This window comes from Corvus cornix, chromosome 5 (genome assembly GCF_000738735.6).
Source record: "Corvus cornix cornix isolate S_Up_H32 chromosome 5, ASM73873v5, whole genome shotgun sequence".
NCBI classification, from domain to species: Eukaryota; Metazoa; Chordata; class Aves; order Passeriformes; family Corvidae; genus Corvus; species Corvus cornix.
In genome coordinates, this window is record NC_046335.1 from 4,372,620 (window position 1) to 4,397,520 (window position 24,901).

Below are 24,901 nucleotides of genomic sequence, written 5' to 3' on the forward strand. Positions count from 1 at the left end.
AGAAATAGTAGTAATTGAATGATTATCCGTAATGGATTAATGACTTTGGATGTTTGTTTTTTTTCCTTCTGTTTCTTGAGATGTCAAAGTCATGCTGGAATTAAATGTTCTGAGTTTCTTAGTGCTTTAGTGTCTACTTGCAGTTCAGCCTTCCTGCTGAAGGACCTTTGTTCTTACCTGCTGAGTAACTAAACTTTCAAAGCAGCATTTGGCTAAACTGAGTCTTAAAAAGTAAATCTGGCTTGCTGGGAGAGTCAATGTGTTTTTCTCAATTTTCTGGGTGAGGGCTTCCATGTAACCTTGAGCTGCTCCTTGTTGCAGGTTGGAGCAATGGTTGAAACCAAAATGCCCGATGGATCCTTTCAGGAAGCTGTTATCAGCAAGCTGACGGATGCCAGTTGGTACACTGTAGGTGAGTGGCCATGTTTCATTTATGGGCTGTAATCTTTGAACAATATATTTCTTATTACAGGTAACAATGTCAGTAATTACATCTTGTATTGCACGATCTGAGATAGTTTTTGGAGGGGACTTTTTTTAAAGTCGTCCACATCTTGATTCCTTTTCCATTTCAAATAGGATAATAATTAATTGATGTTCAGGGAGGCTTTAGCATGGGTAATTGCAGGGCTGAATAATGAAGTTTTATTTGACACAATGTACCTGTAATGATTGCAGTTGCACTCACTGAAGTTCAGAATAATTTTTGCAGATTTTAAGACATAAACCTTGTAAAATCATTCTTCCAGTTGAAAACTTGTGGCATGAAATGAATGACTGAAATATGAGCCTCCTTGCACTGTGTGCAAGGTTGTACACAAGGAAAACATGGATTGTATCAACAGAAGGCAGAATCTATTTCTTTTTAAGAGAAGAATTAACATACCACACAATAAAAAGAAAAGAGGAGACATTCATTTATAATGTGAATAGCTGCTTCCTTTAATAAAATTTTCAAATAATGATCTAAAGTGAAATAGTAAACTACTCTTCTCCTTATGTTGGAGGCTCATGTGGTGTTCAGTTATTGAAATAGAAAGTTCAGAATGTAGGGTCAGCGAAATGTCAGTGTTGAGCAGGAATTCATTGTAAGATGAATATTTTAAATAATTCTGATCTCCAGGTTTTTCTGAAACAGCTTTAAAACAGAATGACAAAAGTCAGCAACATTCAAGTTACAGTAGATAAGCAAATAAAAAAGGACAGTATTTGAATCAGAGAGCTTTGCAAGCACCCATCCTTCTTTTGCACAACTTTCTTACAGCAGTGGAGCCTTATATTCCCTAGTAGTTGCCTGGAAGGAACATGCTCCTGTTAATTGTCCTGTACATGCTACTCTTGGGTATTGCTTTGGAGATTAGTACTTGTAAATTTAAGCTCTGTGTTTCTCATTAGCTGCCTTGTGTACCAAATGTATTCAGCTTTACTTCATATTCTTCCATCCTCTCTTGAGGAGTCCTCTGTCCCACGAACTCTTAATTATTTTGGTTCATTAACCCCTTTTTAAGATTTAAATAAGCTATTTTCAGTAATTCAGCATTCCTTTGCAGTAGGTGAGGTTATGTTGTCATTGGTGGGATCAGGATAAAGCTCTGTGGATAATTTGGAAGGATTTATCACTTCATGATGATTATTGTTAGTGAGTGCTTTAACGCTGAGCTGGTTGACAAAACTCACTGTTCTTTGCCTCCTTCTTCAGGATTATAAAATTGCTGTAAAATTGTATTGGATGTCAGGTCAGGGATGAAAGGCAGGATTAATTTGGAGTGTAGAAGATTTAAAATCAGTTCAGTACTATGATGTGACATACTCGAGGTAGAACACTGGGCCTTTAACTTCTCTTTACAGTTTTTCAGAGGTTCACCATTCTGTTACAGAAGTGGTAAGAAACACAGTCTTGCACTAACAATTTCATTGTTTATGAATTAGCATTTTAATTTTAGAGCTCCAAACTTATTTCAATTTTCAAGTAACACTTTCAGCTAATTCTCTTTGAATTTGGGCCAGAGGACATATTTGTCGTCTTATATTTGATACGTGAACTTTAAATCCCGTTTGGGGGATGAGTTTTGTCCGGGTTTTCTTTTTTTTCCCCTTTTCTTTTGAGCAGTGCACTTCTGCCAAAAAAAATCTACACTTGATGAGCAGGAAATCTGAACAGTGAATAAATGCTCTGCCCTGTATTAGTGGATTGTTGTTTACATTTAACAACTTGTTGAACTCTCCCCAGTAATGTAAGAGATAAATCATGCATGCCATGATTTTTACTTCTTACATTTATTAAAGTGCAATTCCTCAGAAACTTGAACCAATGGATTAATTAACTACTGTAATTTTCTTTCCCCAAAAAATACTTTTTGACAGGCAGAATGGAGAAAATAAAACATGTTTTCCATATGCAAATGTGTTAAGACTGCTAGGATTTTGTAAAAATTTGGAGCTCAGGGGGGATTTAAATAATCTTATGGTAAGTGAACATGCAGAGCTGTAACATGGCACTTTAACTATGAAAATACAATTGTAACACGTTGGATTTAGATATTAGGCACATATTTGTTAGTTCTGTGTGGTGGGTTGCTTGTTGGAATTGAAAGCATGGGTAATGTTGACCAGAGTAAGCAGATCACCAAGTTTGTGTCATGGTTCTTTTGCAGTTAAAATTGGGAAAGCGTTCTAGGTTGAGTACAGGAATACTGACGTGTGAAAAATAAGCCTTATCTTTTGCCTGCTCCTTCCATTGTGTCTTTGCAGAAAGTTTTGGATAGATATGAGGTGTATATTTATGTTGCTGGTAAAGCATACAGTTGAATTGGATGTTTTTTTAATAGCTGGTGGGTGTGCTGCTCCACAGCCTTCCTGACTGATGCAGTCACAGCTGAAGAGCTGAGAGGGAAGTGGATTTAACAGACTCCAGGTTTACAAAATGCCTTCCTGAACATTTTGAGATGGAAAGCACGAGGGAAAGCTTGTATTTCAGTTGTTTGTGCTTTTCCCTTACTATTTATTTTCTATGTTATCTAACATCTCTTTCTAAGTGATCTAAAAGCAAACTGATCTCTGGCTGGTGAAACCAGTAATATATACAGGCAAACATTTTCAGAGTATTAAGTACAGATGTGCAAAAACTTGCACCAAAACAAACTGCCTGCGTGTCTAAGGAGAAGTGATGATGTTCACTTTTGCATATCAGGTTATCTGTTTCATGTAGGGCTCTAAAGTAGAAAAGTCACCTGAAACGACTTTGCTTTGGTCAATAAATTGAACCAGTGGAAGTGCTGATATTGCTATAATAGGCTACTTTGCCACCACTATAATGTAAGAGTCACAGTTATGATCAGTTTGTGTATTTTAACAGTATCTCCTGTCTATTAATGGTGTTCATGTACCAGAATAAACAAAGATTTATTTTTATTGTAGCTTCAACAGAGTCACTTTTTGACCTCTTTTTATATGATAATGATGTTAATTTAGCCATGTAGTCCTATGGAACTTTTCAGCTGTGATTTGGAAATATTTTTTGAAATTACCTTTGAAATTCAGCTTTTCAGTGTAAGTAGTTGAAGAAGCAAAAGCTGTTTGGAGTGGAAGTTCAACAGTGTCTGGGAAGTGCCACTGCACAAGGCAGCCCTCAAATCCAAGGTGGTGTGACACTAATAGGGGTTTAAGTTCTTTGGTTAACAAATGGCTCAGCTGGAGCTGATGATCTTACTAAAGTGATTCAATGATTTGATGATGTTTGTCTTTAGAATGCAGTTACCTAAACGGAACTTCCTTAATTTACAAATTACAAAGTGCTGCATTGATGCTTTTGAAGTGCTGAGTATATTGTTAGGTGATAATTGCATAGAATTAAAATGGTCTGTCACATCAAGGTTTGAGTTACAGTTTACTGAGTGTACCATCCACCTGTTTCTCTTAACTTGTAAAATGCTTCAGGTAAATACTGAAAAAATGTCTGAAATGACTGAAAAACAAAGAAACCACAACCCAGACCACACCTTACAAAGTGCATAGTTGTATTTTCCTTCTCTCACACTCTGCCTGGAGTCTTACAAGCATTACCAGAATTTCAGAAAACAGAAATCCTGACGTAGATGTACTTTGAGGAAACACTTTTGTATCGCTTTGCGCAGAACTAGAAGTGATGTAGTGTCTGTATAAAAGAGAGAAACAGTATTTCATTTGAGCAAGCATCCAAGAGTTGCTGTTAGAATCGCCAGGTTTATATTGCCCCATGTCATCTCTCCTTTCACAAAACTTAGGTCAATAATCTGTATGTGCTTAGGTCTCTTACTATGTAATACAATAATTTCTGCAACTTCAAACAAGATTCAACAAAAACAGATCAAATACATTGAGCCTTGTACTTTGCTAGGTAAAATAATGGAAAAGTATTTCTAAAGAAAGAAATAAAAACCTGTATTAACTTTCAGTAATGTTTCCTCTGAAATGAATAGGAAATAGGGACTCTCAAAACAGTGAGAGGCCTTTGCAGTTTCTAGCAGACCTTGCTGTCAGTTACTGGGGTTTTATGTACTGTTTAGAGTGAAAGGGAGTGTGATTCCTTATTTTTTGAGATTTCCGCCTTTCAGACACACTTGTGAGGCACCTCAGTGAGTCCCACAGCTCTGCTGGTGGCTTCTTCCTCTCATGTAATGCTGGTGGCAGTTTCCAGGAAATGCTGAGTATGTTCTGAGAGGAGTTAAGAGACCTGAGTGCTTGTTCTGGGAATGAAGCATAGTCTCAGCCAGCAACTGCATCACTTCAGGTTACTGCGGTTTGGTCATGGAAATTAAAGATACTGAGGATTTTGTTTTAGTCATCTTTCATGTTCTATGGATTTTGAAAATTCCAGTTCATAATTCTGAGGATATTTATCAGCAAATGAACCAACATTGATGTCCCAGGACTTCAGGAGCAGGGTTGCTAACAGGAGCTATTTATAGTCAAACTTTCCTATTTTTAAAAGAAGTTTTCTTTTGACGCTTTGTGGAGATATTTGTGCTAAGAAGAAAAATAGGCTTGGTTCTGGGTACTGTACAACTATAAGCTCTTATTCCAAGGGTGATGGAAGCTCTCAGTGCCCCCACAGCCAGCTGAGTCCATCATGCCAGAGACCTGTTTGTTTGTCCTTTCAAACCTTGACCAGTCCATGTCCTGTGCTGTGTGCCAGGCACTGGTCATGTCTGCAGGGCTGGTCTGACCAGTTCCCAGCATCCTGTTGAGTTCCACGTGGCAGAAGCATCATCTCTGGGCTGTGTGTGTGTCATCCAGGAATCCGAAACCACAGGTGTGGCAGGGGAGCTGTCCAGTTGTCTCCACTGGTGTTCTCTACCACCATGACCCACCATAAATTTGTTCTTTTTGTCTTTAAAATTTGCCTGCATGGATTTTGAGGAAACCCCTCAAAATTTGCCCAGAGCCTTTCCATGGGATGTGTTGTTTAAGTGCACCTGTGGCACATAAAAATGGTGCAGTGGCTGTTGGTTGCTTTCTGGAGAATCTAGGAAAAAAAGACCAGCACCATGTTTTGTGCTAACAGGTGAGTAGAGAAGCAAGATTTTGTCCTGAAAAATAGTATTTTGACAGTAGAACCTTGTTACAAATCAACAGAATTGAACCCTTGGTTATAAAACCACCTTTGTTACAATGTGAACTGAGTGTTAAAAATATTTTTAAATTGTGTACAAACAATACTGTAGGGAAAGCAAGGATGTGGGTGGATTTTTTTTCTCTAATCTCTTTATGTGTAACAATAGTAAGATTAACATTTCAGAAAAAAGCAGGTTCAGACAGCAGGCTTTTGTCTGTGAGGTGATAGTTTTCTATGAGTAGACTCAAAGGCCTCTCAAAGTTCCCTGATTTCTGGTATATTTCAAACATATATTTGTAATAGGAACTGGGGCTCATTTAAAATCGTTTAAAAAATAGTAAATTTGAGTCGTGTAGTCTCTCAGTAGCACAATACAGTGCGGTACTTATTCTTAGGCCCTTTTACAGATGAATCAGTAGTACAGCCCTTGTCTACAAGGTCATTCAGCAAGCACTGCACAGCTCTTGGTTCTTTCTATATTGTTTCCACAGGTGAAACCCAAATATCTGCAAAATCTGCACACATTTGTCGAGATACTCATAGATAGCATCTCTTGTAGTTCATAAGTTGCTACTTTGCCAGGCAGCCAGTGAGAATAATTCAGTGTGCACAGTGACACTGGAGCACCTATAATTTGTGGTATGTACTTTCATTTCATTGTCTTGGTGACTTAAAAGTTTCTGAACTGGGTTGGGGAATGAAACAAAATTGTTTCCTTGCAGTGCAGTGTAGAATCTCTCCTGGTTTGGGCAGCAGCAGTAACACAACTTGTTGGATTTGAAGTTTGCAAGATGCAGCCTTGAGGGTTGTTTTCCCTGTGCACTTGTGTGTCACAGAGCTGCCTTGTCCTGGGTAACACTGGTGGCTCTGTGTGGAAGTCATCTTGCAACTACTATGAGGATGTTCTCTCTAGAGTTCTGTTCTGTTCTCCTTTTTCTGTCTCCTTTTTTTTTTTTTTTTCCCTAAATCTATTTATAATATATCTATATATATATTTCTAAATAAGATGTAGTCAAACTGATCTGCAGTATTTTGTGACAAGCTTTTTCAAGTTCCTAAAAATGATTTTGATAGTTGACTTGTTAATATTATATATTTAAATACATGAAAACCAATGTTGAGACAGACTTATTGTAAAGACAGGGTTAGTATATTTTTGCTGATGGTATATACAAGTCTGCTGCAGACAGGAAATGGAAGATACCAGCTCATCAATAGTGAGTTTAAAGTTGCACATTTTACTGTATTTTTGAGGTACTCAACTTTTAGTCAATTTTTTTTTAACTCTTGGGACGTGTTGTATTGATTACTGGTGGGAAGTTTGTTTTTATTTTCCTGCCATAGATTAGGGTTGTGTAGATTTTCACAAACAGGAAAAAACCAATTCTGTTTCTTTCCTATTATCATAGACAAGGTTGGGGTGCAGCAAAATTCTGAAAATTTCCATTTTACTGTCACTGTTTCAATATGCTCTGTATGGAGCATATTGGACTGTGTTCTTGGGACTAGACCAAGCATTATGGCAGAGACTGTTCCTCCAGGTTGTGCTGCTTACTCATCTCTTTTCCCCTTCTGTCAGTGTTCCTCATTAAGGAACATGTTTGGAAGAAAGGGCTCTGCCCGGCAGAAATGTCGCTTTTCTTCCCTTCATTCCCGCGCTGTTCTGTTGCCTGTTCGGTATCGGCGAGCAGTTCCCTGGCTAGTTGTATCCTTCCCTTCCCAGAAATCAGCTGCTGCACCCTGTTTCCCCAGCAAGCCCCTGCCCACCACAGGATGAGCCAATAGTAGGACCTAAAGGGCTTCTGCTTTTTTACACTTGTTTCTTTGGAAAGACAAGACTGTAATTTCCTCTTTTGAGATGAGTATCATGACACTGTAAACACATCCTTTGATGACTTCACTGTGTGTGTGTATGGGGAGATGTCTCCTTGTCTTCTGTTCCTGTTTCCTGCTGTCTCCCTGCCCAGTGGATTCTAGAATACAACCTTTAGGGTTTCTGCTTTTGAAGAATCTGGAGTTGTAGCAATAACCTGTTGAAGGAATGAAGTAATTAATGCAAGTTATTCAGTGTTAATTTAAAAGTTTTTAGTTTGATTGTTAGTTCTAGGCATTTTAACTAGAGTTAAACAGCCTTGCTTCTGGATGAGATTAAAAAGAGGAATGAATTTGCAGCTTAGAGTATATTAAGTTCTTCTGACACGCCTGTTATCGCAGCTTCAAAATATCTCATAGCCAAAAACTGCCATCTGCCTTACTGCTTATATTTACAGAATCCTTAATATTTGACACTGTGCTTTGGAAAGACATTCCCTTAAATCTTCTAGGACTAGAATTAAAAAGTCATGCACAGGGCGACATGAGTATGAACAGTACTTTGGTGTAGCAGATTTTTCTGAAGAGTGAAATGGAAACCACAAGCCCTATTTAGTTTGAGAAAAGCTTATATTTTTAAAGGGGCTGAGTTCATCAGTGTGAGTTTTTGATTGCCCTTTCAGTAAGGCACAGTCAAGTGTTTTCCCTAGAGGAGAAGCAAGTTTGAAGTAGCTACAATTACGAAATACTTCAAGCATCATGATTAATTGGAGAGACTCCTCACTTGGTTCCACCTTAGTAACTCAAATAATTGATATTTTTGTATGACAAATGGTGCTATCCTTTCTCCATTGAAACTTAATAAAGTGATCACTTATTTAGATAAGGAAATCTTCCTGTTTATGCTGTTCTTTTACAGTTTGTTGTTCTGTAAAGTTGTTTTGCTCCAAGCTGTGCAGCTACGCTGGCAGTTGCAGGTGCTTTGCACATGTCCACAGTATAAATTGTTACTCTAGATTGTCATGATTTCCTTATGTGTCTTAATTTGAGTTTAGTTTGTTTTACTGAGGGCGTTTAATTAACCTTCAGTATTTATAACATTTTATCTTTTAAGGATGAAAACCTGGTATATGTCATCTAGTTTATGAATAGTTTGCTTGGTTTATCCCTCTCCTGGACTAGCTTTAAATAAATGGGTAGAGCTTCCAATTTTGGAGATAATAAATAAAAAGAAGCAGTTTAGTTCTAGTGTCAAGTATCAGGTTCTGGTTGCTTTTCTTCAATCAAGTTACCTGTTGCCAGTCACCAGCCATTTGTCCCCTAAAATGATTATTTGTGAAAATTTAGTAGTTTGAGATTCTTGGATGGGGAAAAGTTAGTTGCTTTGTGTGTACAAGTGTTCTAAGCCATTAAGATAATTCAGTAGTGGAGTATATGGAGCATACCACAGTAGTATTTACTCTGAAGATGGAGGAACCTTAAAGCTCATCTTATCCAGCTTAATTAATTTTATAAGTATGCCAAAATTACCATACTGCTATGTACAACACTTGAAACTTTCTTCTTTCCCCTTACTGACTTCCCTAGTGGACAAAGCCTGTTTCAAGTAGTTTTAATTATAGAGCAGTGTTTTGCACTTTGACCACATACAAATAAACTTGTTCCTTGCTGGGATTCCAGCCTGCAGCTACCTGGGCTCTGCTCTTTGGAGTCAGGGGGAATTGGTAACTTTGCTTTCCTTCTCTTCAAGGAAATTTTCATGAAGTGGTTTTAACTAAACTGAAGAGTAGATCTTTCTCAGGCAAAGCTTGTAGTAGCCTCATAGCATTTCAGCTTGCTTCTGCTGTGTATTGATGGAAATTGATGGAACTTCCTATTCATGAGATTTAACACAGCAGGCAGGAGGTGTACTGACTATTCCTTATAAAGTGGTCAGGCTTGGAATTGCATGTTTCCAGTATCTGTTTGTAAGACAGCATTGATAGTGTAGCAAAAACTTACCAGACACTTGTTTTTCTTGCCATTGACCTGTCTTTTTGTGGGATTGCTCGTAGCAAGAGGGAGAATGAAAAGGTACCATATTAAATAGAGGTATAAATAAGGAATAAATGGATAGGGTGGGAAAAAACCCCACAAAACTAAACAAACCCCAAAGATTGCTAGGTAATAGTAACTGGTGTGCAGCCAGGGGCTTTGGTTTGAAATGTGCAGTTGTGTTGATAAGAAGGATGTCTAAATTATGGAGAGACTTCTGCATCCAAAGCCTTACTTTGTACTGGCTTGAATCTCTGTGTGAAAATCTATTTGCGGACTGAATCCTGACTTTCCTTTTGCTTGTGAACTAAAGAATGAGTGAATAGAGGCTTGAAAGTCATGTTTTAGAGAATGTTCTTGATTGTGAGATAAACAGTAGACTTGGGATTGAGATCTGATCAGTTTGTGCTGATGTGTTTTCTTGGCTTCATCCTAGTTTTTGATGATGGTGATGAAAGGACCTTGAGACGAACTTCATTATGCTTGAAGGGAGAAAGGCACTTTGCAGAAAGCGAGGTAAGACAGTGGTGGACATGGAATCACAACCAAGTAGTTAATTAATACCTTTTTTATAATAAGATGTTGCAAACCAATGTTGTTTCCCCCTTTTCCATGTAGACACTTGATCAACTGCCACTAACCAATCCAGAGCACTTTGGAACTCCAGTTATTGGGAAGAAATCTAATAGAGGGAGAAGATCTTCTCTTCCTGTGTAAGTTTTGACAGTGTTCTGTTTTTCATTTAGTGCCCTTTGCTAAACCTGAGGCAGTCCCATTGAAGTTGCAATACTCTGAATGCTCTATCACCTGAATTGTGTGCAAAGCTGATAGACATGGTCATATGCTAGCAATATTATAAAATTGAAGGTTTAGTATCCTTAAGGCCATTTATGCTTCTTTCATGTAATAGGAAACATAATAGGCTTTTAAACCTTCTTTATACTACTATATGCACAGTAAAAAAAAAAAAAGGTGCGTTTTAATTTTTGGGGTAGAGATCATTTCTCTTTGCTTCATGTTTGTGCACAATCAAAACCTGAGTCATGTCTGCAATTCTAACATGATGCTGTTGTGAAATACTACTACTTGAAAAGAATTTCTACTGAATTCCTCTTACAAAGTGCACTTAGTATTTAAGTGTATTTCAGGCAATTTCAGCTCTTAAAATTCTAACTTTGTTTTTGAAACTTTGCAAAATAGAAAGAAAAATCTGCTTGTAATCTGGTTGTGCATTCAAGTAGTAACTTAAGACATAAACTTTAAAATATTGTACATTTTGATAATTTAGTACTGAAGATGAAAAGGAAGAAGAAAGTAGTGAAGAAGAGGATGAAGATAAAAGGCGCCTCAATGATGAATTGCTTGGCAAGGTTGTGAGTGTGACTTCTAATTCAGAGAAGGCAGACTGGTACCCAGCTTTGGTGAGTTCCTTTTACAGCAAAGCTGTGAATGTAGTCAGGCTAAGCTCTACTCCCATTGCTAAAAATACAAGTGTTTTGCAGTATCTATGAAGAGTAGGAAAGCAGAGATTAACATTTATGTGTAAGTTACTGTTTCATGGTGTTAAAGTGCTTTAGAACTGCTTACAAAATGATCAGTGTGTAATGATACTTTTCTTCTAAAAATAAAATATGTTAGGACTTGCACTGCCGAGCACTTAAGAGGATCTAGATCTATGAATTTAATTGCAGTGGGATTTTAATTCTTTTCTAAATGTAATTGTCTTTTCTCCTAGACTTACAGTTTTATGAAATACTCATTTCCTTGATGCTTGCATTTGCACCAGTGGTCAGTTACTCTAGGAGCAGATGTTGGTGGTTATTTGTATTTGACTGTCACTAAATGATAAAGGTGTTCATTGCCATTGCTGATAATAAATATACATTAAATAAGTCCAAGTCCAAGTAGACTTGTACTGTAAGGTAGACTCTTTGCATCTCATTGATACACATAGAAAAGTTGACATGTGCCTATTAAAAGTTGCATTCTGCAGAAAACTTTTTGGTATTTTCAGACATGGTGTAATGTAGGGTGAATAATTGACACTGCCTTATCCACCTGTATATACCTCAATTTAAAATGTGGTATTGTACATGTTCTGGTTGTAGTTCTCTTTATTAATGACAGATTCTTGCTAACATTGTTCTTAACTGGTGGATTAAGTTCCTGGAGGTCATATATTTGCATTTAACATTTTCTGCTCATACATGATCTAGAGCAAAACAAACTTGTTCTGTTAGTGGTAATACAAATACTGCAAATGCATTTTTATCACTTTTTTTAGACCTAGAGATGAAACCATTGTGGAAGGATGTGTGGAAGGTTTTCAGAGTGGTTTATGTTATCCACACCTCAATAAACAAACCAAAAACCCAACTTATCTCTCAGTTTAAATGCCAAAAATGAGAAACTGGTATAAAATAAATGGGTTTGTAACTTTTTAAATAGATGCTTTTAAAATGTGTGAACAAGAATAAAAAAACCAGAGTGAAGGAACAGGGTCCTGTGATGTGACCTCAGTAGATTAGTTTTGAGTTTCCAAATGAAATTTTAAACTTTTGGCTTGTACATAACAAGTCAATAGTTTGGGGTAAATTACTTCTTGAAATTTGTTGTTGTTGGCTGTAGTAGTATAAATTGAAGTAGGTTTGTTTACCCAATACTGGAAATATAATAGAAGAAACAGAAAACAGCTGTTTTCCTGCAGTCTGTATTTCTTTCCTTTCAAGATCAGCTTTTTTTTTGTTTTTTTTTTTGATAAAGGAATGTTTTATTTGAATCTTCAGGTTGTGTCACCGAGCTGCAATGACGACGTCACCGTGAAAAAGGACCAGTGTTTAGTTCGATCCTTTGCAGATTCCAAGTTGTAAGTGATAGCTCACTTTGATTAGATGTCTGTGGGAGGGAATTGGGAAACTAATCACATATTGCTCCTGAAGACATTATTTCTTCCAAAAGGAAAAGGTACAATTTTCTGTAATGCTGGATGGACACATTTGGCGTTCACAATCTATTTCCAGCTGACTCCTTCTGTGCTTCCTCACCCTTCTTTCCATTATGTGTAACAACAAGAATTCATTGAATCAAGAAAGTTTCTGGTGCTTCTTCATTTAAAATATCAACAACTTGAAAAAGCGAAAACATCCAGGTGTTTACACTTTAAATCATTTCTGTCCTTTAAAGTGTGAGTTTTGGTTTTAATTATTTCCCTTACTGCCTTAAATTACCCTCTTTATGGGTGTCTGTTGTAGTAGCGTGGGTATCTTTCTCATTACCTCCAGTGCCCAGATGTTCATAGCTGTTTAGGTAGTTTATAAGGGTTTAATCTACTTTTTAATAGAAAAGAGATTTTTAAGAGACTTGTTAATTAAATTGTTTGCAGAATCTGAATAATATTCCTGCAAAAAGAAAGAAAGGTCCTGTTAGTCCATCCTCCACTCCAAAAGGGAGAGGGAGGAGGGAGGGACGGAGTTGTGTATCTTACTTAGGGAATAATATATTCATAAGAGCATGAAGACTGGGTTTTGGGGTTTTTTTAATGGCTGCTCCCATTTATTTCTCTTCATTGTACTTGCACTGTATCTGTGTCAATGTCTTGTAACTAAAAACTTCCTTGCCAAAGGCTGCTTGTCACCCTCCTTTCTTTCAAAGTGAGCAGTTTTTGATTTTTGATAGCCATGATTTTGAGTAGGTTGCAAGACTTAGTTCATTTTGGCCTCTTAATGTAGGCCTGTATCATCAGCCTTCTGGATAAGCCTGGCTCCTTCTATACTGAAGGTTGAATGTTACTGGTAAAACATCTAGATCTGTTCTGTTTCACTTCTGGGTTTTTTTGCCCCCCCCATAGCATGATAGCTTTATCTTCAGAAAATGGCAGCCTCTGATTCCTGAGGTTTTACTCCAGATTTTCCGAAATAATAAAAGAAGAAGGAAAAAAGAAAAAAAAGTATTAGACTAACTCACTTGTAAGGCTTTCCCTGCAGTTTGGTTAGGATTTCTCTTGTAACTCAGTGACTGGATATCCAGTATGGCTTTGGAACAGAACAACCTCCATACGTTTTGCTGTGAGAACACTTCTGTAATTCAAAAATTAGAATCAACTGTCTATCAATGCAAATCTGTGAATTGGCTTCACTGTTGTTCTGTACTAGTAAAAAGGCATTTTGAAAATAGAGGACTTGCTTCTGTCCTCTTAGCTAGATCCTTGTTTTGGAGAGCAGCTGTTGATTCTTGTGAATATTTTCAGTTCAGAAAATTATTTTTGCCTATGTGTTTTACCTTTGCAAATTTTTGCAGATAAGCATTTAAAATAAAGAACATTTACAATTTTTTTCTTTATTATTTAAGGATACTTTAATGCCTGAATTTCAAAGACAGGTTGGAAACTTACCCTGGGTATCTTACTCTTGTATTAGGACCTACAATAACAGGTGCCTATGCAATTAGTTGTTAGGAAGGGTCTTGCAAATGAGCACTAAAACTTGAAAATCTTAGAAATTCCTGGTTTTCTATGTCAAATGTTGGCTTTTCTGTGATGTAAAAATAATCACAAAACCTTATTCTTTTACAGTTACTCAATAGCAAGAAAAGACATTAAGGAACTAGATCTTCAAAACTTACCAAAATCAGAGTCCTCTCCTAGAAAAGGTAAGCTAGAATCAATTCAAGGTGTTTAAAAGAAGTAACTTCATACAAAGGTTCTTTACCATTTGCAGAAAAATGATGACTTGTTCATTTCTGATAATTGCTCTTGGATATTTTGCAAACCTTTTTAAATGGGATAAATTAGAGAAACTTCAGATGTAGTTGCTGCCTTATTAAAATACCACCTAGTAGAAATCTTCTTTATTTGATTTTTATTATTTTGATCCAGTCCCAATTTGTGGAAAATGAATAGAATATTTTCAGGGTAGTCTGTTTGAAATGTCAGTGAGCAATGGAATATATAGTTACCTCTCCTAATGCTAAAATTTTGTGCTATTGCTCAAAACACTATTTACATTAATGATACTCAGACAGCAAGGTGTAAACTTCATAACAACAACAGTCTGTGATTAATACTTAATTTAAAAATACAGTTATAGAATTTGATGGATGGATGACATGGATACCACAATCCATCAAAACATGAAATGTGTTAAAGAGAAATGCTTAGATTTTATTTATTAAAAATTAGAGTAAAAAATGCCACCCAGCAACAAAAAAGTCCCCACTCAACAACAACAGTATCTGGTTTGAGTAAAGGTGTGGAGCAGCTCCTTAACAAGTCAAGATTTAAAATGCTTCAAATGAAAGCTTGAGGTAGTTTTGATTGATATGTCTAATATTAAATGATTTCTCTTCTACTTTGTTCTTAATAGCTGTTTCACAGTACAAGAACTTCAGAACAGCCAAAAAAAAATAGCAGATGCCAGGTTTGAGATAAATTGAAGAAAGGGACTTTTTTCCCCTTTGTGTGCAGAACATAATTGGGTTGTGACGTTCCTTGCTACAAGGGAATATTTTGGAACCAAAGGTACTAATGGTTTCAAAAAAAACCAGGAGTTGAGACCAATGTCTGGAGGTTTTTCTGTCAGCAGTGTTAAAAACTGGTGCCTTTTCTTCTCCAGTAACACTGAGCAGTTCATTGCAGTATGTTCTTCTTTTGGGTGTTTTTCTGGCTCCTTTATTAAAATCTTTTATTGTGACTGAGGGGCAGATTTTGGGGTTATCTGGGTTTGTTTTGCTTTGTTGTTTTCCACCCTTAGAGCACCTCTTCAAGGAAAAGAATTTGAGGTATTACAATTGTACATGTGTGATTTGTGCCTGTCCCATCACTCCTTTGCTCACTAATATGTTTTTCCTCTGTTCCAGACATTAATGTCACATCTCTCTAGGCAGTGGTTTGTTTTCTTTATTTTTTTTTTTTTCAATCTAAGGCATGATGATATTTTGGAAAGAGCAAAGTAAGCCTTTGGTGCTTGATCTGTGATTTATTCATTGCATTTAAGTTCGTGTTGTGATTTACAAGAAGGTGAAAAGGAAATAAAAACTGCTTTGTGACTCTGAATGCTGCAGATGAGGTAAAGCCAGGGCCCTTTCTTCTGCAGGGCTACAGGAGGCAACCACGTTTCTCAGCACCAGGGGTGTTCCTCGGAACTGGAAAATGGACATCAGTGAAATTCTGGAGTCCTCCAGTAGTGATGAGGAGGATGGAGCTGCTGCAGAAACTGATGAAGAGGAACAAAAAAGAGAAGAGAAAACTGAAGAAGTAGCGGTGAGTCTGGACAATTTGTCATTTTTTTTAGGGATAATTTAATAACTTGCTTGCCTGAAAATCCTGCACTTTCCAATATATTATTCTCAGACTTAGCTCACTTCAGTGTCTTTTCAGACCTGTTCATCTTCTCTCTGCTACAGTTGTGTTTATTCGGAGTTGTGAGCAGTGGCAACTTGTCTCCTGTTACCCAGTGAAGAAACTGGAGACAAATCTCAGAAACTAGGAATTCAAGGCAGAGAAGAGTGAAAAGTTCTGGGTCAAAAGAAAAGGCAAAACCAAAAAACTTATGTTGAGCCCTAATAGTAGTAGTTCCACCTTCAATGCAGTATCTTTGTATTTTTCTTTTGTATTTTCCTTTGTTATGTAGGTTATATAAAAAGTAACTTTTTTCTGAAAACAGTGTGATTTGAAAAAAAAAAAGACAAAAATTTCAAAAGCAGGAGGTTGACTGAAACTGTGAGCTAATTCACAGGGCAGTAAATGCTGTTTAGAGCAGTACAGGACTGACCTTCTTGTGTGTTAGGTTGGGAATCATAGAATGATGTGGTGGATGGACTTTTTGTCTAACGTGTTGGGGCATGTACAGATTGGGAGAGGAATTCATGGAGAGCAGCCCTGTGGAGAAGCACTTGGAGTTCTCATGGTTAACAGGCTGGACGTGAGCCAGCAACGAGCACTCGCAGCTCAGAAAGCCAAACGTGTCCTGGGCTGCATCAAACAGAGGATTCTCCACTTTACTCTGCTCTCGTGAGACCCCACTGGAGCTTTTTGTACAGCTCTGGGGTCCTCAGCACAGGAGAGACCTGTTGGGAGTTGCTCCGAGGGCTGGAGCCAGGTTGAGAGAGCTGGGGGTGCTCATCTGGAGAGCAGAAGGCTCTGGGAGAGACCTGAGAGTCCCTTCCAGTGCCTAAAGGGGCTCCAAGAGAGCTGGAGAGGGACTTTGAACAAAGACACAGAGTGATAAGACAAGGGGAAATGGTTTTAAACTGAGAGAGGAGAGATTTAAGTTAGACATTGGGAAGAATTTGTTCCCTGTGAGAGTGCTGAGGCCCTGGCACAGGTTGCCCACAGAAGCTGTGGCTGCCCCATCCCTGGAATTGTTCCAGGCCGGGTTGGATGGGGTGTGGAGTGCCCTGGTCTAGTGGAAGGTGTCTCCATGCAGGGAATTAGAACTGGATGATATTTAAGGTCCCTTTCAACCCAAATCATGGAATGTGATTCTATGATTCTCATATGAACAGTAAAATGCTTTTTCTGCATTGGAATATTTTAAGTGGCTCCTTTTCCATAAAGTTAGCCAGTTTCTTCGTGCCATCAAAACTGTCGTTAGAGAATTCCCTTCTATTTCTGCTCCCTGGTTGTAACCTGGATGTTGGATTTAGAAGCATGGGCGGAGGTGGGGGGAGGGGGGAAGGGAGGCACTGCGGGATTTTTTGGTTTTCCCACCGCGCCATTCTCTCAATACACCGTGAAAACATAAACCGCAAACCCCAAGCGCGGTCTGTGTGCTGGGAGGAAGGTCAAACGCCGCTTCCCTTTCCCCTTCCCTTCCCTTCCCACCCGGAATGGCCGATGGCGCTTGGCGGCGGCCTCGGCGTTCCCAGGGCAACCGGGAGCGGGCGCGGCGCAGGCGCGGGGAGCGGCCGCGGGAGCCGGGGCTGGCCGGGGGCTCGGAGATGGGCTGGCCCTTCCTTCTGCCTTTCATCTAATGCCTCGCTTTCTCCTTAGTATTACTGTTTCGTTTTATTAATTTTTTGGGGTGTGTGCGAAAGAGAATGTAAGTAATGCCGGTTAACTGCGGCCGCCGCGCGGGGAGAGAGCGAGCGCGAGCGAATATTTGGAAGTCAGGCTGAAAATATGTCCAGGCAGTGGGCAGATTAGATAGAAAGGAAGTAAAACCATTTTACGTTTGAAAGAATGCAGCTCCTAGGTAAGGATCGTGTGCTTTAATCGGTGATGTGAGCGTGGTGGTTGGGGATGGGGGTTTGACTTGGGTTTCTGATCTGGGAACTGTCTGGTGGAGCTTGCAGCCAGGGAAGATCTTTCCAGGTAAAAAAAAAAAAAAAGACAATAAGAATCTATTTTTAGGTGTGAATTTTATGCTTTGATATCAGTGTTTTGGAAAATGGGGTAGATGTCTGTATGGGAATAATGGTATGATAAGATAAATCTAAGATAAATGTGTGCAGAAATGAAAAATCCTCTGGGTTTTTTCCCCTCTGTTTGCAGTGAAAAAGACTGAATAGGCCACATTTTGCAGGGTGTGAACTGTTGCAGTCTCTATTGCTCTGTCTGTATTAACACTGATCAAAATTGCAGAGTATCAGTCACTGAAAATCAAGGATTGCCATACTAGTTTTCTAATATCCGTTTTTATTATCGTTTTTCATGCCTATTGCATAAAGTGGTGTGTGTTTCAAACAAAGAAGGGGGAGGGGGAAGCTTGGTGGTTTAAAAAAAAATAAAAAAATGCATGCCTGTAAAAGAAATAGAGATTTATTTTTAAAGAATGTTGTTAATGTAAAATAGTGAAGCAAAGGATTCCAGACAGGTGGATGTGCTGATAGGAGAAGCTGTGGAATCCATTATTTCCAGGTGACAAGTAGGCATGTAAGGTGAGCATCTTCATGCTGGAGCTGTGTAGCAGAGGGTAGATATGAATCTTTTTAGATAATGTCAGAGCAGAACTGTCATGATTGCCCATTAAATCAAATTCTCGATTCAGCTGTTAGAATACATATTTTTAATTGTGGGCCGTGCTAGATATTGCAATAGACAACATTTAGGGAATTTAAGGAATTCCTATTTTCTTTTCCCCTAGAGAGGCAGTAATAGTGGCTGCAGAGAGAATCGACAAGTGAATGATTGGAGGGTTTTTGCCTGTATTTGATTACAGATGCTGAATTACTGAAATTTTACATTTTCTAGAGTGCTTCCTTTTATTAATCAAGGTCAAAAATAGCTTCTGTCCATCCTCTCCCAGAATATTCTCAGTGGATTTTTTTGTTTTAGAACTGTAATTGGTTATATTATTAGAGATGGGAGCGAGATTATTAAAAACACCTTTTTGTTTCCCCCCATTCCCATCTTTTGATATGCACAGCAGCTTTGCTGTCAGGGCCTGTCCAGCTGCTGCCCAGCCATGATAGGCCATCATTAAATAATCAAATGGACACAGACCTACTTAATATGTAATCACAGGATAAAGTCAGTCAGAAAAGTCTAATTCTGGAATGGAAAGGATCCTATTTTTCTGAAGTAGGATCTTTTATAATGATAATGGAGCAGAGAGATCTGCTGTAGCTGGTGACATTAGATCCTGCCATTTTTCCAGTGGCTGGGTTAAAAATCTGCAACTTTGTTTTGACGGAAACTGTCTTCCTAACTGTGTTGCCTTTTATACCATCTTTAAGAGGTGGTAGAATTGGTACTACCAGGTTTCCAGGCTTTACATAGCTTTTGTAAGCTAAGGAGGGGGAACAAATTTAGTGTTGGCTTGGTGCTTCTCCTCCTCATCCGTGGTGAGTGACTTGTGTGGTCCACAATTGACTGGGAAGGAGGACAATGTGGAAATTGCTTGTCATGGACTCTAACAGGGATTGCATTACACAGAGCTACTCAGCATGTTCAAATTGTTGGAATTTTGGTAATACATGGTGCAACTCAGGATTATTTTCTGTTAACAATTGAGGTTTTAATAATGCATTTCATAAAAAGTGAAAAACTCTAGAGGTATTATACAAAAAAATTCTTGATCGAATGAAGATTACAAGAATCACTCAGTTAGTTTGACTCCAGATAAAAATCTGGATATTGCTTTTGGTTCTTACCCAGTCTTCAACATGTCAGAATAAGATAATTAACTGTGTTTGGAGGGTACATTTGGCTGTCAATGCACTGCAGCTAAAAGGAAAGAGAAAATCTTAACTCCAGTATCTCCACATAGAAGTAAAAGCTTTTGGAACATTACCTGATTTTTATTCAAAACAGGTTGTATCTAGTACTGTATTTGCTTGTATTTAAGTTGTTTTGTCAGGGAAGAAGAAAGAAGAATCTAATCTAAACATAACGTAGTGAAGCAAAGGATTCTAGACAGGTAAATGTGCTGGTAGGAGAAGCTGTGGAATCCATTGCAATCCATCACGTTTGTTTCTCAAGCTTAAATATTCAAATACTCCCTGTTTTTACAAGGGGATGTGTAAACAACATTTGGTTTTGACTCTCAGTCTCCCTGTGAGCCATTTTGATTCCATTAGAATCAAGATCTTAACATGCAGTTATTTGAAATATCTTTTCAGTATACATTCTTAACAGATACATTCACTTAAGACCAGAGTAAAGGCAAGGAATTTCTTCAGAAAAAAATTCCAGCTAGCTGGTCTCCATGGCTCATTGAGGGAAGAGTTGTAGCACATCCAGGTGTTTGCTTAGAGGGATTTTCTTTTTGGCTTATTTCTGACAGACACCTGGAGGATGTATGTGTGTAGCATGTTTAACGGGGTATGTTCATTTAACGTTTTTAAGGTTCTTGCATCACAACGGCATCAAAAAAATCAGTCACAATTGCTTTACATCTTTGAAAAGGGAAGATGCCAGAGGCATTTTCCAATGTTCCTATTCTGCAAATAAGCGAGGATTTCAGTTCTCATGATAAGTTGTTACCATATATTTTATTAGCATTAAGTCCATAAAGGAAGGATGAGAAATCCATGATGTGTTTTAGGAGGCTTGAAATTCCTACAAATAATTAGTAGACAACTATTACAATATGTACATTTTGCTTCAAGATAATTCTTGTTCCCCATGTAGGCTTTGCTCTAAGTAACTGTGGGAGATCATATAAAATCAAACCAAATTTCCATGTCTGTTGCAACCTATTTGTATTTTAAAATAACATGGAAATAGCTGACTCTAGAAGTTAAGTACAGGAAAACAGTAATTTCAAAGTTAATGAAGGGTGATATTCAGAAAGAAGTGGTTTATTAGATACTAGGAAGAAATTCTTCCCTGTGAGGGTGGGGAGGCCCTGGCACAGGTTGCCCACGGAAGCTGTGGCTGCTCCATCCCTGGAAGTGTTCCAGGCCAGGTTGGATGGGGCTCGGAGCAACCTGGTATAGTGGAAGGTGTCCCTGCCCATGGCAGGAGATGGATCAAGATGGTTTTTCAGATCCCTTCCAATCCAAACCATTCTAAGATTATATTATTTATATATATAAAACCCCCTGAGCAGCTGTGATGTGTAATGCACAGAATAGCCTTTAAAAATAGCTAAACATTGATTAGCTAATCCTCCTTCTCATGCATGTGTGCATTTGTAGGAGTTCTGGCTACTGTGAAGCACAGCCTGCATCATACCATGCAAAAATGTTCTTTAAAGACTTTCTTGCTCACAGTTTTATACAAACAGGCATTCTCAGAATGTCACTCCAAGAGAAGTTGCAAACTGAGGCACAGCTCTGGAGTGAGTCATTGTTGGTTTGTGGAATTTCTGGTTCTTGTTGGTACAAATTAACATTTTAAGACCACTCTCATCTCCACGTGGTTTAAATCTCTTAACTTGTTGCAATCAGTTTAATTCTTGTCATTTCCTTAATTAGTTTTCAAGCTTGGCGTTAGAAAGCAAATGTGCAAGTGATGAAATCGCATTGAAGTACTCTGAAGCAACAAAATTACATTAACTGTAATTCTGGCAGCTTGTCTTGATCATCTCCTCCTCTGAACTCCAAATCCTGTGTGTGCTGTTCTTCCTCTTCACCTGCATTTCTTTCACAGAAGCATTTATGGTCTTGTCATTCTATTTATAACATGAAAGAAAGATCTGTCCCTGGTAGCTCCACCTCGTATTGCTTGAGTTCAGGGTGTACGTGCTTGTAGGTAGAGATTCATTCTTTCTTTTGTAGAAGAAACTGTTTCATCCTTTGTGCTCCCACTCAGCCCTAAAGGTTGGCACCCACAGAAGCTTTAACATCTTTCTGTAGAGTAAATGATGAGTCAAGATAACAGAGCCACGTTCTTGTTTAAAATCATGCTAAGGGCAGAAGCAAAACTCATGGTGGCTCGAAACCAAGTGAAGCAAAACCAGTTACAAGAGTTCTACACGTTTTCTGTATGCTTCATGGTTCTTAGCATAGAGTTTTAGAAAATACATGAATGCTGATAGTGTTGCTTGGAAGGAAGTAAGAAATGGAGTTGGGAAAGGAACATGTCCATTATACAAAGATAATGTTCACTGTTGATTTTATTGTTTTACCATTTACAGTGTTCTCTAATGGATGTGGCCTGCTCGTCAGAAAGGAGGAAAAAAATCTCAAATGCATAAAATTTCAATCTTTTAGTTAGAAAAGGGGCATCTTGGAGATTTTTATTTATTTTCATTTAAATTAAATTCAGCCTCTCATCCTGAAATGAAAAAGTTTTTCTCATGTTGCATTTAGCTGTGGGTATTGGATGAACAGAGGAAAGGTCTCAGTTTTGAACTCCTGCAGCTTAAAATTTTCATGTTGTTTTGCCTCTCACTTGGACTTACCTTTGGCTACAGTCTTCCCCTTTTTGTATAGGAAAAAATGAAATGGAGAGACAGAACTCTCTTTAGTAAGTGGTTTTAAACAATTATCACTGTGAATTTATTTATGCCCAGTCTAAAATGGGCACAAATGTCTGAATAGTAGCAGTGAGTTTTGGAGAGCAGCACTGTTACCCTGGTTCCTGCTGGAAATCAATGCTGGGAATTTCAGCTCTCCGTTTGCTCCCTGATGGTGATCACAGGTTATGGCATCAACATTTCTCAGGTGTTTCCTTGATTTGGGTGCAGATTTACAGGAGCTTAGATGAACCCCTATGGCAGAGGAGTTGGAACTAGATGGTCTTTAAAGTCCATTCCAGCCCAACCCATTCTATGACTTTATGATGGCTGATATATTTAAAGTAAAACTCAGCTCTAAATCACAACACCAGAAAGTCTTGGGAATTCTTTTACGTCCAGTTCCAAACGGATAACCCTGGTAAAAAAATGACATCTTATCCTCATGTTGCAATAAGCATATCCATGGAGGGTTGGTCTTTCTCATTTTGGCCAGAAGCAAAGGAGCAGCTGATCCATGATTTATTCTATGGTGACAGTCACTCACGTCTTACTCAAGTGACTCCTCAAAAGGATTTGGTGCCTGTTCTGGCATCAGTACCAGGCACAGTTCAGACTCCCTCTGTCAGTGGGCTCATACACCATCAACAGAGAGAAGCAGGTGCAGAATTTGGGATATCTCACACGGGTGGATGATTATTGCAGACAGGTTTTATGCCCCCAAGCCTATAAAGCTTTTCATCTTTCCTTTTTGCTTTTCTTCAGCTGAAAGTACTTAGTCTCAGTGGAAGAGTTAAATTCTGGCTGCAAGATTGGTATTTCTAACCTACATGTCTGCTGTTCTGACCCACAGTTCTGGTTTGGCATTGTGCCCACACTGAAGAAATGGCTTTAATTTAACTATTCAGAAGTAATTCTGAATGTTTACTGTTACTTAGATGTATTTAGTTTGCACAGTTTGAGCTGAATTGCCTATAGTCACTAAACATTACAGTAAACGGTAGAAATTTCTCGATCTTGAAGTTATTTTGCAGTCTAGATAGAGAGAAAAAAGCTGTGGTTTCTATAGCAATACTTCACTTGATAACCTGGAAGAGCATGCTAATTCTATAGATAACTGTTTCTCCTTATATAATCCCCATAATGTGCTGAGCAAATGGTAACTGATGCTGTACAGTGTTGTGATTACACATTTAATTTCCTCCAATTATTCCCCAAGAAAAATTAGTAAAGTAAGACACAGATATTGTCTCTGCCTGATTGTAGCTGAGCCCTGTTGGGTTTAGAAGCTCAGAATTCGGTGAAGCAGGCAGGGCTGGGATTCATTCTGATGCTGAGCAGATTGCTTTCTGGTTAGCAAGCCACTAGCATGTACATCCCCATTTCCCTGCCTATCTCCCTGCCTTGAAGCTTAAAGTTTACCGAATGCAGAGATGACTGAAATTTAAATTGTTGTTCTGGTTTCCTTCTGGAACTGCTTGTCACTTTCCTGTTATTTTTAATAATGTAATGATAAGATTTTTTGACACGTACTGTACATCTTTCCTTCAAGACAGCTGCAGCCTGCCTTGTGCAAACTGCCAGGCTGGCAGGAAGAAAGTGGCATGCAGAAAGCATTGCAGGGAAAAGGTTTCCTCTTTTTTTTTTTTTTTTTTTTTTTTTTTTGGTCTCTGCTAGAATCTCAAAATTCCATGAAGATACGTGGATGTTATTTCTTTTCCCTGCCTCCTCCACACCCCAATAAATTTACTTTATTTTAATGACTTTCACTGGAATAAAAGAATATCTTTATTTCATGCTGTGGATTGCTTGCCATAAAGTTAATAAGTGTTTATCTCTTTGAAGCTTTAAGTTATAAAGGTAAAACTAAGGAAGTTAAAATAATAACAGATTATAGAAGTCACTTTAAAGGTTTTTCCAAATATGAGCTGAAATCAAGCATTGGAACTTAATTACAAAATAAATACTGTCTGGAGCATCAAATCCAGGTATGGTTGGAGAAAAAATTGTTCTGCAACCTGAGCAGAAGTCAGGATAAGGAAAATGAGTTAAACAAAAAAGCTCCAAACAAATCAAAAGAACCTAACCAAAAAACCCCCTGGGATTCCTGTGAATTCTTTGTCTTGTAAATACCAGACCTCTTCTGTGTTAGGCAGGTATGCTACGTGTATTAGTGTTTTCATTTTGAGGGTCACTCATTCATTCTGTCATGGACTGATGCTTTCCCTGACCTGCATTTTCTTTTATTCCTCCTGAGGTACCACTTCAGTCTTTCTGAGTAAATGTTGTTTTCTGCATATTTCACCATTACATAGGTTCAGGGCCAAATGGGAAGTGGTTTGGGTTTAGTTCTTGCTCTTAGGCTTTTGTACAAATAAATGGTTACTTTGCATATTTGCTGTTTTCATTTATGACTGCATTTATTTTCACAGCCTGAGGAAGAGCTTGATCCTGAAGAGAGGGACAACTTCCTCCAACAGCTTTACAAGTTTATGGAAGACAGAGGTAAGGCTGAATTTTACTCCTTTTTTTTTTTTTTAAATCTCCAGTCCACTTCTTTAATGGCACAGCACTCAAAGGGAACTCAAATCCTCCCTGAGGTGTTTTGGTTTTGTTTCTCTTT

At 38.1% G+C, this 24,901-nt stretch overlaps 1 protein-coding gene across 3 annotated transcripts in view; it reads left to right on the plus strand.

Moving 5' to 3' along the window:
- Positions 1 to 24,901, plus strand: part of ARID4A (AT-rich interaction domain 4A) — a 47,553-nt gene that overhangs the window by 5,090 nt on the left and 17,562 nt on the right. For all 3 annotated transcript variants that reach the window (XM_039553410.1, XM_039553411.1, XM_010396524.4), the window contains 8 exons: positions 322 to 412; positions 9,876 to 9,955; positions 10,058 to 10,152; positions 10,728 to 10,860; positions 12,226 to 12,305; positions 14,010 to 14,086; positions 15,529 to 15,695; positions 24,711 to 24,783. In XM_039553410.1, coding sequence (XP_039409344.1) covers positions 322 to 412; positions 9,876 to 9,955; positions 10,058 to 10,152; positions 10,728 to 10,860; positions 12,226 to 12,305; positions 14,010 to 14,086; positions 15,529 to 15,695; positions 24,711 to 24,783 — 796 coding nt within the window. The remainder of the gene's footprint in view (positions 1 to 321; positions 413 to 9,875; positions 9,956 to 10,057; positions 10,153 to 10,727; positions 10,861 to 12,225; positions 12,306 to 14,009; positions 14,087 to 15,528; positions 15,696 to 24,710; positions 24,784 to 24,901) is intronic.